The sequence below is a fragment of the Podarcis filfolensis genome, assembly GCF_964270895.1.
Source record: "Podarcis filfolensis genome assembly, chromosome: 2".
NCBI classification, from domain to species: domain Eukaryota; kingdom Metazoa; phylum Chordata; class Lepidosauria; order Squamata; family Lacertidae; genus Podarcis; species Podarcis filfolensis.
Window position 1 is genome coordinate 62,971,876 of NC_139605.1, and position 15,867 is coordinate 62,987,742.

A 15,867-nucleotide genomic window follows, 5' to 3' on the forward strand; every position below is an offset into this window, starting at 1 on the left:
TCTAGAGCAGCATTGTCTCTGTTGTTTGCTGGGCCCTTAATTCCTATTATTACTGTTAAAGGAGCAAGGGCCCAGGCAAAGAGGTGATGGCCCTGTTCTACAACTATTTTTTGTACCCTTTCCAGTTCCTCTGTCAGATGATTTGTGATTATTTTTAGCCTGATTTTGGAAAGATGACTGCTTTCCTTCCAGTTGTGATTCCATATGCTCTAATTGCCTCTATTTAACCAAGGATGGTTCTGATTTTCTGATACCAGTTCCTTATAAACCACTTATTTGTGCATTTCAGATATTCCCAACATCTTTTTAAAATGTTTTTGTTAGCATGAGTTGATCACTCTCTTCAGATGCTCAACTCCATGTCCAGGATCTCTAGAAGTTCCATTCACCACCACCCTTGATGGCACAATCTGACATACCTACTCAGAATTAAGTCCCATTGAGTTCAGTGCCACTTACTACTAAGTAAGTGCATCCGGTCTCCTGTTTTTATCCTTGTAAATGCATGCCCACAAGCAGTGAGGTTTTACACATACATTACCTACTATTTCAGATGGCTGAGGCCCATGTTGAGCTCCTTGTGGAATGACAATATGTTTTCTAAAATACCTTTAACCCAAAGAACCACCATCTTCCTGTCCTTTAAAAAACAGTGCAGCACAAGCCTGCTGAACAACAAATGGATTTGGCATGCACTGCTGGAGTGGGACCTTCAGCAGTGTGAAATGGGGATGGGACATTCTCAGGTGTCAGAAGACTGGTTTAAAAGTGGGTTCCTATTATCATGTGAAGAAATGACTGGGGTTGCGTATGATACTCAGCGCTGGTCCTGCCATTAGCAGAGTGAGGCGGAGACCCCAACTAGGGCTAGGGAGAAACAGCAGGGTATTTGCAGGGCTGCATTCATGTGCCAGGTAAGCTGTCCTGTATCCTCCTGAGTCTGCTGCTTAGGGGCCATTGAACTGTGCCTCTAACCAACAGTGAACTCTTTCAGCCTGGACATGGAGCTGGAGCCATCTTGCCCTTTCTCTCATGTAGCAAAACAGCTGAGCTTAGCCCTGGTGCGTCCATGACATTAGAAAAAGCAGGGCGTTGGTTCCAAAGCAGCTAACAGGGCAGGCGGGTCTCCAAAAAGCCACACTAGGCTGAGCCCAAACTCAAAAACGGGATTTTTTTTTTTTAAAGTCCCAGGTTCAAAGCTGCAACAACTGAAATACCCGAATGGCGAGGGCCTTTCTCTGCGGGGTCAAACAGCTTTGCCCACCGCATGACACACTCCAAGTCTCGCCAGGTGCAACGGGATTGACGGTGCCCCTCTAGACAGGTCTCCTCAAGAGAAGGCCCCACTGACTTCAGAGGGGGGGTTATTCTCAGGTCGAACGGGTATAGCAGCAATGTACCCCCACTTCCCAAATGTGTGCGTTGGACCGTGTAGCCATAGGGCGACGGCCGTCGTGGTTTTAGGCGGCTTGGGAAGAGGCTGGACTCGGCTCAGCCTCGCACTGAGAGGGACGACGACGACGACAAAAATGGCCGTTTTCCCTGCGCTGCGGTGCGCCAGCCACGCCGCTAGAGGGCGCAGTAGGCAGGCAACAGCTCCTCCGGGCTCGGTCCGCGACGTGCGTAGCCCCCGTGACCCACCTGTGACTGTCGGGCCGGCCCCGGTTCGGAGACGGCGGAGTGTGCCCGGGTGGCGGCGACGGCGCCGCAGCGGCAACGGCCCCGCTATGTGGCTGGGCCCGGAGGAGGTGCTGCTGGCCAACGCGCTGTGGGTGACGGAGCGGGCCAACCCCTTCTTCCTCCTGCAGCGGCGGCGGGGCCACGGCAAGGGGGGCGGCCTGACGGGTGAGTGGAGCCGCCGGTCGCCAGCTGGGCGAGGAGGAGCCGGAAGAGGGGAGTCCGTCGGCCGCCGCCCGGGGCCTCGCGGGCAGCAGAGGAACTGCTGGGAAGGCCTCTTGGGAGAGAATGGGCCCAGTCAGGGCAGCGCCCGAAAGCGCATTCGCAGCCGCAAGCTGCTTTAAAACGCACAGGGAGTCGGGCCTCTTCGCCCAGGGCCGCTGCGGCTTGCGGGTGTCCGGTCCAATGCCCCCCCCATCCAGCCAAGTAGTTGTCTAGTGGCATCGCCCGTTGCCTGTGATGGTCTCTGCCTCCCCACCCTTTCTCCAGGTGGACCAGAGAGGATGCTTCTGGGTGCTGAACGGGTTTGGTCCTGCCCTGGGTGAAGGTGCCTGTGCGCAAAAGCACAGACACTGGTTTCCCCTTTCTCCCAAGGCTTTCAAATCAGCAGGCTCTTCTTGACTTGTGATCCCGCCCCGCCCCAACCACCAACACAGGTGAAATTTGGGGGATGCGTGCCCCGTAAATATGTATATTTGAATGTGCCCTCCCGTGTGTGCCAATGAAATACAGAGGAGGGGCTCTGTGGAGTTTCGCAACGTCTGACGTGGGGAGGAAACAAACAAACGAAAAACAATGTTGAAAGGCTTTTTTTGATTAATACATCACTTGTATATTTTCATTTGGTAAATAATATGTCGGTATTGAAACATTTTACTTTAGAGCTTTGTAGAATATGTGCACAGTTTTAAAGGATTTCAGTGTAAACAAGGGAGCTAATTATTTTGCTTTTTAGAGGCTGACACTCTAACCCACATTATTTCAGCAGCTTAGTATTACACTTGTAACATTTGTGGTAGTTTTAAACAATAAAAGCTAATTTCAAGTAAAATTCCCGTATGCCAGTAGCATACCCACTCATTCGCTTGGCTCCCAGACACAGGCTGAATTTATTCACACTATATGCAGTACATCTGCACTGCAGATTCTTGAAGGCCCAATGCAGAGCAGCTCTGTGAATTGCTGCATATCTGTTTAGCATATATTTGTATTATAGATAAATTTGGTTCCAAGACAGTAAGTGTTACCTATGTAAACACAGGAATGGCATTGCTGTGGTGTTGTTTTCTGTCACAGTCTTCCTGCAAAAGTATACTTTCTTGTGTTATTTCATTTGCCTCAACAAAAGTTAATCTCCATAGGACAGTGTAGAGAATAGATTGGGTCCAGACTAAGACTGCAGTCCTATATCCACTTACCTAACAGTAAGCCCCATTGAACTCAGTGTGACTCAATTCTGAGTAATACATAGGTTTGCACTGTGTTGGTTGTTGAATCAATAAGTCATGACTAATTTATCCCACAGATTTCAGTGGTACCTAAGTTCAGCTAACTTAGATCCGTAGCCTTGGTCATTTTCATGCCTAATTGTGAATTTTGCTTGTTGAATATGCTTGGATCTGGTAATTTGTTTGATATGGGCAGAAGAAGCTAGTGATCTTACACACATGATATGTATGTGGTAGAGGTAGCTGTATCTTTGCAGCTGCAAATCTTGCAAAAGTCTGCAAAATGCTTATATATAGTGATATTTCAGGTATTTCAGCTGCTATCTACCTAGTGTGAAGCTGGGTTCCTTTACAGTACTTTGCATAAGAAGGGATATTTCATCAGGTTCTTTCCCTCATGTCATAAGTGCTTCAAGCATTGCAAATTCCCACATACCATATTTTTCGCCATATAAGACGCACTTTTTCCCCTCCAAAAATGGAGGGGAAATGTGTGTGCGTCCTATGGGGCGAATGCAGGCTTTTGCTGAAGCTTGGAGAGCGAGAGGGGTCGGTGTGCACCGACCCCTCTCTCTCTCCAGGCTTCAGGAAGCTATCCATAAGCCTGGGGAGCCCGCGGGAGTTCCCGTAGGGCTCCCTAGGCTGCGGACAGCAGATTGCTTGCCGGAGTGCGGGGCGCCCTGAAGCAGAGCGCCCCGCCCTTCGGGAAGCTATCCGTAGCCTGGGGAGCCCTGCGGGAGTTTTCGTTCCCGCAGGGCTCCCCAGGCTGCGGATAGCAGCCTGCTTGCCCGGAACGCAGGGCGCCCTGAAGCAGAGCTCCCTGCACTTCGGGAAGCTATCCGCAGCCTGGGGAGCCCTGCGGGAGTTCCTGCAGGGCTCCCTAGGCTGCGGATAGCAGCCTGCTGCACGGAGCGCAGGGCGCGCTGAAGCAGAGCGCCCCGCGCTTCGGGCAGATCTCCACAGCCTAGGGAGCCCTGCGAGAGTTCCCGCGGCTGGGGGGGGAATAATTTTTTTTTGCTTCCCCCCCAAAAAAAACTAGGTGTGTCCTATGGGCCGGTGCATCCTATAGGGCGAAAAATGCGGTATATGCATACAGGCCTCTTAATATCGAAAGAGAGATTAAGCCAAAAGTTAAGTTGGTAATGTGGCAATAAAATGCTAACATTTCTTTTATCAGGAGAAAGTGTTCATATACATGTGTGTGTTGTTTTCTCAAACAGTGTTTTAAAAGATCCCAGTTTATCTCACCACACAATCTATCTATCCATTTAGAAAAGTAGTGCATGTATAATGATTATATGTTACAAAAAGATTTATTAAAGTAAAGTTGCCATTCAGGAAATACAATTTGCCTAGCACTCAAAATAGTTTTGCTCCTGAGAACATGTGATTTCCCTCCCTCTTCTGCTTTCATTTCACTAGTTAGTTACAGAAGTGTCCATAACACATTTTAAACAGAGTCTGTGACATCACTGATAATGTGCTGTGAACCCCCCTGAGTTCTACGGGCATAAGGTAAAGCTACCCCTGACTGTTAGGTCCAGTTGCAGATGACTCTGGGGTTGTGCGTTCATCTCGTTCTATAGGCCGAGGGAGCCTGTGTTTGTCCGCAGACAGCTTCCAGGTCATGTGGCCAGCATGACTAAGCCGCTTCTGGCGAACCAGAGCAGCGTACGGAAATGCCATTTACCTTCCCGCCACAGCAGTACCTATTTATTTACTTGCACTTCATGCTTTCATACTGCTAGGTGGGCAGGAGCTGGGACCGAACAATGGGAGCTCACCCCGTCACGGGGATTCGAACTGCTGACCTTCCGATTGGCAAGCCCTAGGCTCTGTGATTTAGACCACAGCGCCACCCGCATCCCTAATAATGTGCTGTGAACCGCCCTGAGATCTACGGACATAGGGAGGTATAATAATAATAATAATAATAATAATAATAATAATAATAATAATAATAGTAATGAACAACAAAAGTCTTCCCTCCCCAGTGTCCATGTCATTTTGTTAAAATTTTAATATATTCTGGAATGAAAGAAAGAAAGCTTGTGGAATGCCTTGAATCTCTTAACCATAGTTCCAGTTACAGATAGGTAGCCGTGTTGGTCTGCCATAGTCAAAACAAAAAAAAATTTTTTCTTTCCAGTAGCACCTTAAAGACCAACTAAGTTAGTTCTTGGTATGAGCTTTCGTGTGCATGCACACTTCGTCAGATACTGTGTATCTGACGAAGTGTGCATGCACACGAAAGCTCATACCAAGAACTAACTTAGTTGGTCTTTAAGGTGCTACTGGAAAGAAAAAAATTTTTTTTGTTTTGACTATGGCAGACCAACACGGCTACCTATCTGTAACTGGAACTATGGAAGGCACCACATTGAGCCGCATGAAATGGAAGTCCATCAACCTCACCAAGAAACTTGCACAGGTACAGACTGATATCTTCCGTGTATCTGACGAAGTGTGCATGCACACGAAAGCTCATACCAAGAACTAACTTAGTTGGTCTTTAAGGTGCTACTGGAAAGAAAATTTTTTTTTTTGTTTTTTCTCTTAACCATAGTTAAGAAATTGGAGAGTATTCCATATGCAGTCAGCATCTACAGTGTAAAGGGACTTTTCTTTTTCTTTGTAAAATTGCAAACACATTAAAAACAACAACAACACCCTGCTCTTCCGGAGCTCGTGCTTGGAGCTTGCGGCAGGGACTGGCCCTACTTAGGAAGTCCTAAGAGGAGTTTATCACAGCCAGGTTTGTATTTGTTGCCAAATTTAAACCACTGGTTTATGCATTGGCATTCTTTGTTTATTTTACAAGCAAATGAAACTTGCATTCCGTAAGTTTATGTACGTATTCTTGGCTGTTACTGAAAGTTGCCCCTCCCCAAGCTGGACAACACAACAGAACTCCTGTAGCCCAACATTCTGCCACAGGTATACCTTGGCTTGCTCTGTGCTGGAATGCACAGAGAATGGCCTCTATTATGAAGTAAACATCATTTCCAGTTTGGACAAGCTATCTAGGAAGAATTGTATCTTGGACTACACATGCACCAGATTTCAGCTTTGTGGGTGGTCTAGCAATACTGTGAACATTTTGAATTACACGTATAAGGTTGTCATGTTCCAGTAAAAACATAAAAGTCTATTGTTGCATCTGTATGTGATTTCTTGTGGCATAAGCTTTTGTGTACTTAACCAGATGCATGGTATCATTTGGGTAGGGTGTGTGAGAGAGACTGAAAGAGAAAATTGGAACAGAAATGGCCTTGAAATGTGAGCTACTCAAATTTTTTAGTTTGTTTGTGTCAAGTTTAAACTTTTGGGGTGGCCTGAGCATCTTTATAAATTAATAAATTTATAATTTACCATATTGAAAATAACTTCTAACGATCCTCAACAAATCTTAATTATATAAAATAATCATAGATTAAATATACAGATCTTGCATACTTTGTAAAAACTTAGTTTTATCATCTTGGAAAAACAAGCAGTTATTTGTTGTCTTGCCCCTCCCCACAACTAAATGACACAAATAGGAATGCCCTGCATCATTTATGGAAGATAACTCAGGATATGAAATTAGTAAATCCCTAAAGGAAGAGAGTTCTAGTTCTAAAGGGATGCATCACTGAGAGTGCCTCCCTACATGCACGTCTCTGTTGTTTGGACGTGGTATATACAAAGTATATTTAAGAGGACATTCTCAGCTGCTCTTGGAGACTACAACTTCTTTTCAGGTACACAGTGCCAATTGGAAAGCTAATGCATTAGCTTAACTTCCTTCAATATTTCATTGGCAATGATATACTGTCAGTATAATTCTGCACCCACTCACTATCACATAGTTCTCTCTAGTCTTTCTCCACTCAGAAAATGTGCAACAGGCCTAACACTGTGTAAAATAGTAAATAACATTACCGCTTACAGCATTCCGAAGGCATTTCCGAAGGAGCTTCAAGTATGCTATTGTAATACTGCATTAAACCCAGTTTTGATGTTGTATAAACATCAGTTCTCCTTCAGCTGTTGTGCCTCACGGTGTTCCTTTCCCTGTTAAGAATGCATTGTTTTAGTGACTCTGCTTTTTAAATGTTTGTGAAACCTCAGTCTCTCCTTAATGTGCAAAGTGTGGTTTGTGCTTGCCATTCAGATCAGGATTGGAAACCATGGATTGACCTTTGTTATTCCCAGTTTTTGTTTGAAGGGAAAGCACAAACCATAGTTTGGACAACTAGGAAACTATGATTTGTCACAACCCCAAAAAGAAAGTGGAATTTCCCCATGCACAAGGGGCATGGTTTAGCATTGTGTCTGAACCAAGCATTTCAGACAGTTGCTTTATCTGTGGGTTTTTTTTTAAAAAAGTGGGGTGGCTTAAGCAACCTAAGATGACCATGGGGATGATGGAACAACTCCCTAAGAAGAAAGGTTACAACATTTGGGACTTTGGTTCAGAGAAAAGGCAGCATGATAGGGGTGTATAAAATTATGCATGGTGTAGAGAAGGTGAACACAGAGTTTTTTTATTCCTCCCTCATAATACTGGAACTCAGAGACATCCAGTGAAACTGTTGGAGACAGTATGCCCTGAATACCAGTTGCCGTTCATGGCAGGTGGGATGAATGCTGTAGTGCTTAGGTCCTGTTTGCGGGCTTCCCTTGGGCATCTGCTTAGGCACTCTTAAGAAGAATGTTGGACTAGATGGGCCTTTTGTCTGATTGTGTAGACCCTTCTTGGGATCTCACATCCTTTATAAACGTTTGTATCAATAAACACTTTATTTTAAATCATCTCACCATTTATTTCACTCTCTCATTTGCTCAGATCATATTCATTATGTTTCTCTCTGCATCTTGGTCTTCTTAGGGCTGCTTGTGGGAACCTTGGATGTGGTTTTGGACTCAAGCGCTAGGGTTGCTCCTTACAGAATTTTACATCAGACACAGGATTCTCAAATCTATTGGGCAGTGGCATGTGGTGAGTAAATACCATTCTATAACAAATAAATTCTGTCAGTGTATGATTGCTGTCCCCCACAGCTAGCTTTTAAATGCTCTTTAACTACAATATCCTCAAAAGGATTTTTGAGCAGTTCAAGTGCTCTTCAGAGGCACATTCTGAAAAGTTTAGAAAAATTTGATTGTACATGTGGACCATGGTTGCACATCTGGATTATGGCCATTTTACTCAAAGTTTTAATCCAATATTCTATAATTGTATCAGGTGGAGTAGAAAAAAAACCTGATTGTCCAGGATCTGTTCAAAACCAATTGGCTGATAGCAAGCAAATTTGTGTGAAGTAGAGGGTAGGCTGGCAGGGAGCTAGCAGAGGTATATTAAGTAAATACCGGCTATCTAATTTAACCAGTAGTAGAAAGTATTTAATATAAGGAATAGAAGGTTGAAGTTTGCTTTTAAGTGGCGAAGTTACAGTTAAACCATAAAAGAACAACACCTCCCACCCCAAAAATGCAGACAGAGAACCAGCAGGAAGCATGATTACCATAATCCTTGAAAAAACCTGGGAGAAGAGTACATCTGATCCTGGTGCTAAAAGGATGTTGATGCTGGTGCCAGGCAGGCTTTGCAGAAGAGAGTATTCAGTAAATTGGAGGAAGGGTACCGTAATTGAAATGCTCACTGAACCTTTCTCATAGAGAGCACCTGGAGAAAAGCCTCGGATGCAGTATGCATGTTCCAATCAGGAGATGTGTTCCGTTAGATATTGGTGTCTTGACCTGTATGTGGCTTTGTATGTTACAACCAGCACTTTGAATTGAGCTTCAGAAAATATACATAGCCACTGTCATTTTGCCAGAACTGGTGTGGTCAGATAGCTACATGTCCACCAGCAGCCTCGCTGCTGCATTATGCACCAGCTGCAGTTTCCTAGCCATCGTCAGAGGCAGCCCCACATACACCACATTGCCGTGATCTAATCTAGAGGTTTCTAGATTACAGATTACTGACACTGGATTATCCCTTTCCATGGAAGGAACATAGCTAGACCGCCAAGCCAAAAGCTGGTAGAAGGCATTCCATGCTACTGGAGCCACTTCAGTCCCCAGTGATAGTAGTGGATTCGAGAGAACCCCAAAACTATCGACCTGCTCCTTATAGTAGCTGTTATCTGATTGTTTCTGAATTTCTCCTTAGGTTCATCGCGTAAGGAAATAACAAAACACTGGGAATGGCTAGAAAATAACCTGCTTCAGACACTTTCTATCTTTGACAATGAAGAAGATATCACTACCTTTGTCAAGGGCAAGATACATGTAAGTGGCACCTATTCGTCATGGAACTTTTCCAGTTTTTTAGCAACAGAATGGCAATCCATAAGAACTGCAGGCTGTGAATTGCTACATAAAGCTGGCTGTAGGACAAATATTTGCCATATGCTATGAGGAAGGGATGAAAGAGCTGAAGAGCCAGCTATCTAGAGTGTTTTCGTTTCACCTGGAACAATAAAATAGGCTGGCTAGTTTAACATTCTACCATATAGTTAAAGATCAACATTATGATTGTGCTTGAGCCAAGGTTCAGTTTGAACAGACTTCCATATATTTTCATCTATCCTTGCTTCTGGCAAGGATATATACGCTGTTGCTACTTTCCATCTGGAAGTATTTTTTCTGCCTTCCATTGCAGTTTTACACCTTCACTGCCTGCATGATTTTCTTTACAGTAGGTTGGGCACTTGAGGCTTAAACCAGCGCTCTCATTAGACATGCTGAGCCCTTTCTCTTAGTGAAACATTGCGGCCCCAGAGGGTGCTACTTTAAAAGTGTTAAACTTTACTGCACTGAAATTCTTAAGAAGCTTTTGCACAATGACGGCACAGGCACTTGCTAGGTTACACATGGGGAGCCTTTGGCAGCAATGGGGCTCAACGTGCTGGTGGAAGAGGCAGTGTCTCAAAGAGCACCATGCTTTCAGCCAGCCCTGATTTAAAACTTTGCATGCAGTCAGCGTAAAACAAATAAACATAAACAACTTTTGAAGGAAGTTCACACAACGTTGGAGGCCTTGTCACAAATGTTCCTGGCAGTATTCAGTATGCACATGTGCATTGGCACAACCACTCAACAAGCATAGTAGTTGTGGATGAGCTATCACATATTTCAGAGTACAGTGCAGATACATATATATTTTCAGTCTTTCGATCAGGCGCGAGGAACCCCTGGCCCTCCAGATGCCGCCCAACGACAGACATTAAACTTTGAGTGTTTGGAAATTGTAATATATCCACCCAGAAGCATAACCTCAAGTGGTACACTTGTCAGCTGTGCAAAGCAAATAAATAATGCAACAAAAAATTGTAGAGGCCATTATGTTTTCATCTGCTACTTTTGCTACTCCTTCCTGCAGGGCATTATTGCTGAAGAAAATAAGAATCAGCAGCCTCAGGGAGAAGAAGATCCTGGTAAATTTAAAGAAGCTGAACTGAAGATGCGTAAACAGTTCGGAATGCCTGAAGTAGAGAAACTAGTGAATTACTATTCCTGCAGCTATTGGAAAGGGCGTGTCCCTAGGCAAGGCTGGCTGTATCTGACTGTTAATCACCTTTGTTTCTATTCTTTCCTTTTAGGCAAAGAAGGTAAGTGGTCAGCTGCTTAATTTTTTTTGTCCAACACTTCTAACTGCCCTTTTTAAAGGTGGTTTTATATCTGATTGTGCATCCATAGTGTCTTAATAGTGAGCCCCAGTTGGGGCAGTGGAAGAAATTGGTACTCCAGAAGGGAGGGGAGGTTGCACTCCTGTTTGTTTGTTTTTTTAGTGATATTTAAGCAATCAGCAGCCCTACATCCATGCTGCAGCCCCCAATTATTATTTGAACAACATTTGTAAAATATTTTGCAGGGCTTGCTTCCCAATCTGTTTTCTTTCTGCTTAAGTACTTCACTGAGCCAAGCTATAATTAAAAAAAGAAGAAAAGATAGGCTTCAAATCTGTTGTGTTCTAATTTGTTTAAAATGTCTGTTAGAAATCTGATAGTAATTGTTGCTTTGCGTTTGCATGTTTCCCTAGTGACCTTAATAGTCCAGTGGGTAGATGTAACCCAGCTGGAGAAGAATGCCACCCTTCTATTCCCTGAATGCATCAAAGTGAGTACCAGGGACAGTGAGCTCTACTTCTCTATGTTCCTCAACATCAACGAGACCTTCAAGTTAATGGAACAGCTGGCTAACATTGCCATGCGGCAACTATTTGATAATAAAGGGTATGTGGAGGACATGTTGCTTCCTAAGCCCAGCAAGCCTCTCAAAAATATTTCAGCACTCAAAAGGTATGTCTGTCTGTCTTTCTGTCCATCTCCCTCCCTCTCCTGCAGTACTCACACACACCTTGGCACAAGGAATCATTTTAAGAATAGTTAAATATGTTCCTGGACTGGATTGTATCATTGTGTCTGGAAATCACAGAAACATAAACCATGTGGATTAAGTTTTCCAGAAATTTAGGTTTTATATTGGACAGCTCTCAGCCCCTTCCCATGGATCCTATTTACATTTCTTGAACCTACTAAGTGAATCAGGAACCTTTGACTTGGATGTTGTACTGGACATGAAAAATGGACTGTAGAAAAATTAATATTTGTGAAGTTGTTCTCTTGGTGTCATTCCAATGGAAGGATATTAGTTTTCTGATTGTATACTATGGGCTTGCACTAATCCATCATAGGGCTGTTTTCCTCCTCATCTCAACCACTCTAGTATGTAATTTCATAAGATCTCGGTAGACCAGGCCATTATGGAGAATGGGTGTTTTTGTGCATCTCCCCATCCATTCCTCTGTTCAGGTAGTGCTGTGAGGGCTGGATGGGATGTTAGAGGCATGAATAGACCTCCCATCCTCTATAGCAGTTTGGGGTGCTGAGTGTCTCTATGCACACAGAAGTAGGGGAGAAAAAGGTTCTATTATACCCTATGGCGATCCCTTGTGGGTACTGAACTTTTGTTAGACTAGATCCACCAACTTTGACACCGAAGTTGACAAAATGTATTTTCCTTTTATTTGAGCATTATTTTTGTCATCACCTGCATTTTTTCACAATTTATGTATTAATCTATGTATAGAAATAGTTGTATACCACCATCTCATAAAATGTCAGGGTGTTGTACAGCAATGCACTGGTTCTTCGCACCACAAAAGATATTATAGAGCTGGAAAAGGTTAAGAAAAGGGCAACCAAACAATTATGGGGGATGAAAAGTATTTATCATCACTAGGGATTTTTGCCTCTCAATACTCAGGCCTAACTTTGTGTTTGATGGACATAGAATCTTGAGTAAGCTGCATTGAAAAGGGGCATTTCCTGTAATGGTTGGATAGTGAAATGTATTATTTTCCCACTTAGTATCTGGTGTGTATTACCATTTTTCTTCAGAGATTTGGATGCTCGAGCCAAAAATGAATGGTACCGTGCTTCATTTCGACTTCCTAAGGATGAACGTCTTGATGGGCATACAGATTGTACTTTGTGGACCCCATTCAACAAAATTCACATTCCTGGACAGATGTTTGTTTCCAACAACTATATTTGTTTTGCTAGCAAGGCAGAGGAGGCTTGCCATCTCATAATACCACTCAGGGAGGTGAGACACTGTTTCTTAAGGATGAATTGTCTTAGTATCTCCTTGTTACTCAGTTGCATTCTTACTCAGTTTTTTCAGGAAATATTTGAAGGTTTGTTTTTGAGTGTTAGTAGATTGGCCTATTGGTTAAATAATTTTCTAGGCTGATGGCGACAAGATCCAGTTATATTTTTCAGTTGCGGCTATATTTTGAGATGGGAGCTGATAGGAATACTGTGGCCACTGTTTGAAGAAGCAGTTTTATATACACAACAGAGAGTCAAACCTATCCAAGGGCTCCCTCTCCACTTTTGTCAGAGCAGCTTCCAGAGTCAAAGAACCAAACCATTATTTGGTTTAGCGTGAGAACTGTCTGAAATAAAGCAGGTGTTTCAGAAATGTGGAACTTAAGTAGAATAGACTTTCTTTATCACACTTCTTGTAGCATTTCAGTTTTCTATGTTTCACATGCACTGTGGCATCTTACCTGTACAGAAAAAACTCAGTGTCTTCAGGAATATCTTGACAGCATTCACCTCCATATGTACCAGTTAGGGAGTTGCTAATAAGATAACTGACATAGTTGTGAATAATCTATTAAAAGTTAAATTTAGACATTATGTTAATACAGAGGAGCCTGATACACCCAAATGATTCCCATGTATATTCTCTAGGTCACAATTGTTGAAAAAGCTGACAGTTCCAGTGTCTTGCCTAGCCCACTGTCCATCAGTACCAAAAGCAAAATGACCTTCCTTTTTGCTAACCTGAAAGACCGTGATTTCCTGGTGCAGAGAATCTCTGACTTCCTGCAGAAAACTCCGTCCAAGCAATCGTGTAACAATGGAGGAGGACGGAAGAAGAGCTGTGGTGACAATGCACACGAGGTATGAGAACTGAGCATTGAAAAGCCCCTGCTATTGCAGATTTCAAATATATTTTGACATGTGGTCTCTTCAGATAGCCCCTCTTTCTACAGCTAGATGGCTTGAACCCTGGTGCTTCATTTGCTTACAGTGGCCATGTTTAGGTGCAGCACTAAACCGTAGCCCATCGTTAAGCAAATTAGTTTTTGCATGCAGCTTGAGCTCTTCCACTAAACTCCTACCTTTATCGACAGGGAATCAAACCACAAAGTAGATGGTTTAGTCTTACTTCTGAACCAGTACTTGTAGTTTGTTTGGAGAAAACAAACAAACAATGAGTACTGATTTGGACATAAGGCTAAGCCATCTCCTTCATTTCCATTTGGTGGAAAGGGAAAATGGCTTAGATTTGTGGCCAGTGGCCCACAATGGAAAGGACACTGGGTTTTTTTTTAACTTTATCCAAAAGATTTGGGAAATTACCTACTTATTCAGTAAGATATGACCTATATTCTCAATATTGAGATGCAATAGAGTTTTATTTTTTTATTCTTGTTAGAGAGAAAGCATTTTCTTAATGATACAAGGTTATTACCGTATTTTTCGCCCCATAGGGTGCACCGGCCCATAGGACGCACCTAGTTTTTTGGGGGGGAAATAAAGGGGGGGAATTATTTTTTTTCCCCCAGGCGCGGGGCTGGGGCGGGGGATGCCCGAGCTTCCGCCGACCCCAGCCCCCAGAACAGGCTGCTATCCGCAAGCCTAGGGAGCCCGACAGGAAGTCGCGCCAGTCTCCCCAGGCTTGTGGATATCTGTCTCCCGAGCTTGTGGGGCTGGCAGCCTCCAAACCAGGTCGGGGAACAGCGGGATGGCGGCGCTGCGCCTCCCCGCTGTCCCCCGAGCTTGTGGGGCTGGCAATGTGGAGAAGCAAGCTTCTCCTCAGCGCCAGCCTCCAAACCAGGTTGGGGAATAGCGGGAAGGCGGTGCTCCGCCTCCCTGCTGTCCCCTGAGCTTGTGGGGTTGGCGCTGGGGAGAAGCACCGCCAGGCTCCAAACCAGGTCAGGGAACAGTGGGATGGCGGCGCTGCGCCTCCCCGCTGTCCCCCGAGCTTGTGGGGCTGGCAATGTGGAGAAGCAAGCTTCTCCCCACCGCCAGGCTCCAAACCAGGTCGGGGAATAGCGGGATGGCGGTGCTCCGCCTCCCCGCTGTCCCCTGAGCTTGTGGGGCTGCCCGATATCTGCCCGAAGCCCTGGGTGCACTCCGGAGCGTGCCCCATGCTTCGGGCTGCAGACTGCCGCCCGCAAGCCTTGCAAGCCCGGCGGGAACTCCTGCCGGGCTCGCAAGGCTTGCGGATAGCTTCCTGAAGCCTCTTGCTCTCCAGGCTTCAGCGGGACACACACACATTTCCCCTTCATTTTTGGAGGGGAAAAAGTGCGTCCTATAGGGTGAAAAATACGGTACTATTAGTCTAAGGGGAAATGCATGAGGCAGCACTGACTGCCTCAGATGTGAGAATGAGGAAGAAAGTGGTTGGGAACTCTGACTAAGGGAAGCTGAGATCATAGCTTAGTGATAGACCAGATGTTTGCATGCTGAAGGTTTTCCCCAGGTGCCCTGCCTCACTGTTAGTTTAAGTATACCCCTTCATGTCTTGACGTATAAAGTTTCACTCTTCATGTGACTGTGCCATGTAAGGGCATGTGCAAGTCCAACAGAGGGAGTCAGCAGTAGCATACCCTAGCTGTCCTCCTTTCTTCTGTTGAGAGATAGACTTATATCAAAATACTTAACTATCATAGGCAATGAAGATAAGCAGATGCTTAACTACATCTGACCCCTTTTGCACACAACTAACAGAGATGCCTCTGTTTGGCTATCAGGTAGGTCTGGGGAAAATGGAAGCAGCTTCCCCCAAAGCATGATGCCTACCAAAATCATCAAGAGATGCTAGCATTATTAAAGTAAAACGGGCTAGAAGGACAGATAGTATGAGCTGGTATAAAGTGACTTATTGTGTTTTCCCTTAATGATTTTCTTGCCTGAGATAATCTCCCTGTAGGGGAGGAAAATGTACACCATAGCTTGTGTGGCATGTGTGTTGATTTGGCTGTGAATGCACAAGTTAGGTGGCCAGTTCATCCTGTTGATCCTGGATGTGTCTGGTGGTGTAGGTGTATATAAATTACTGGTCTTCTGTTCCATTTTGTTTAATGGTTCCACCCTTCATCATATACTTGGTTCATGAGATGGTATGCTTAACGGTTGCTTCTTAGCTCAGTTCAGTGCTGTTTGCT

At 44.5% G+C, this 15,867-nt stretch overlaps 1 protein-coding gene across 3 annotated transcripts in view; it reads left to right on the forward strand.

Moving 5' to 3' along the window:
- Positions 1-1,595: 1,595 nt before the first annotated feature.
- The window catches only part of TBC1D9B (TBC1 domain family member 9B), a 34,346-nt gene continuing 20,074 nt past the window's right edge, over positions 1,596-15,867 (forward strand). Inside the window, exons 1-7 of one of the 3 annotated variants that reach the window (XM_083591929.1) lie at positions 1,596-1,845; positions 7,999-8,109; positions 9,289-9,407; positions 10,501-10,729; positions 11,161-11,419; positions 12,521-12,728; positions 13,382-13,594. In XM_083591929.1, coding sequence (XP_083448055.1) covers positions 1,728-1,845; positions 7,999-8,109; positions 9,289-9,407; positions 10,501-10,729; positions 11,161-11,419; positions 12,521-12,728; positions 13,382-13,594 — 1,257 coding nt within the window. In that variant the 5' untranslated portion in view covers positions 1,596-1,727. Of the gene's footprint in view, positions 2,334-7,998; positions 8,110-9,288; positions 9,408-10,500; positions 10,730-11,160; positions 11,420-12,520; positions 12,729-13,381; positions 13,595-15,867 lie in introns of all 3 variants that reach the window. The other 2 variants (XM_083591930.1, XM_083591931.1) reach the window with 2 other exon arrangements.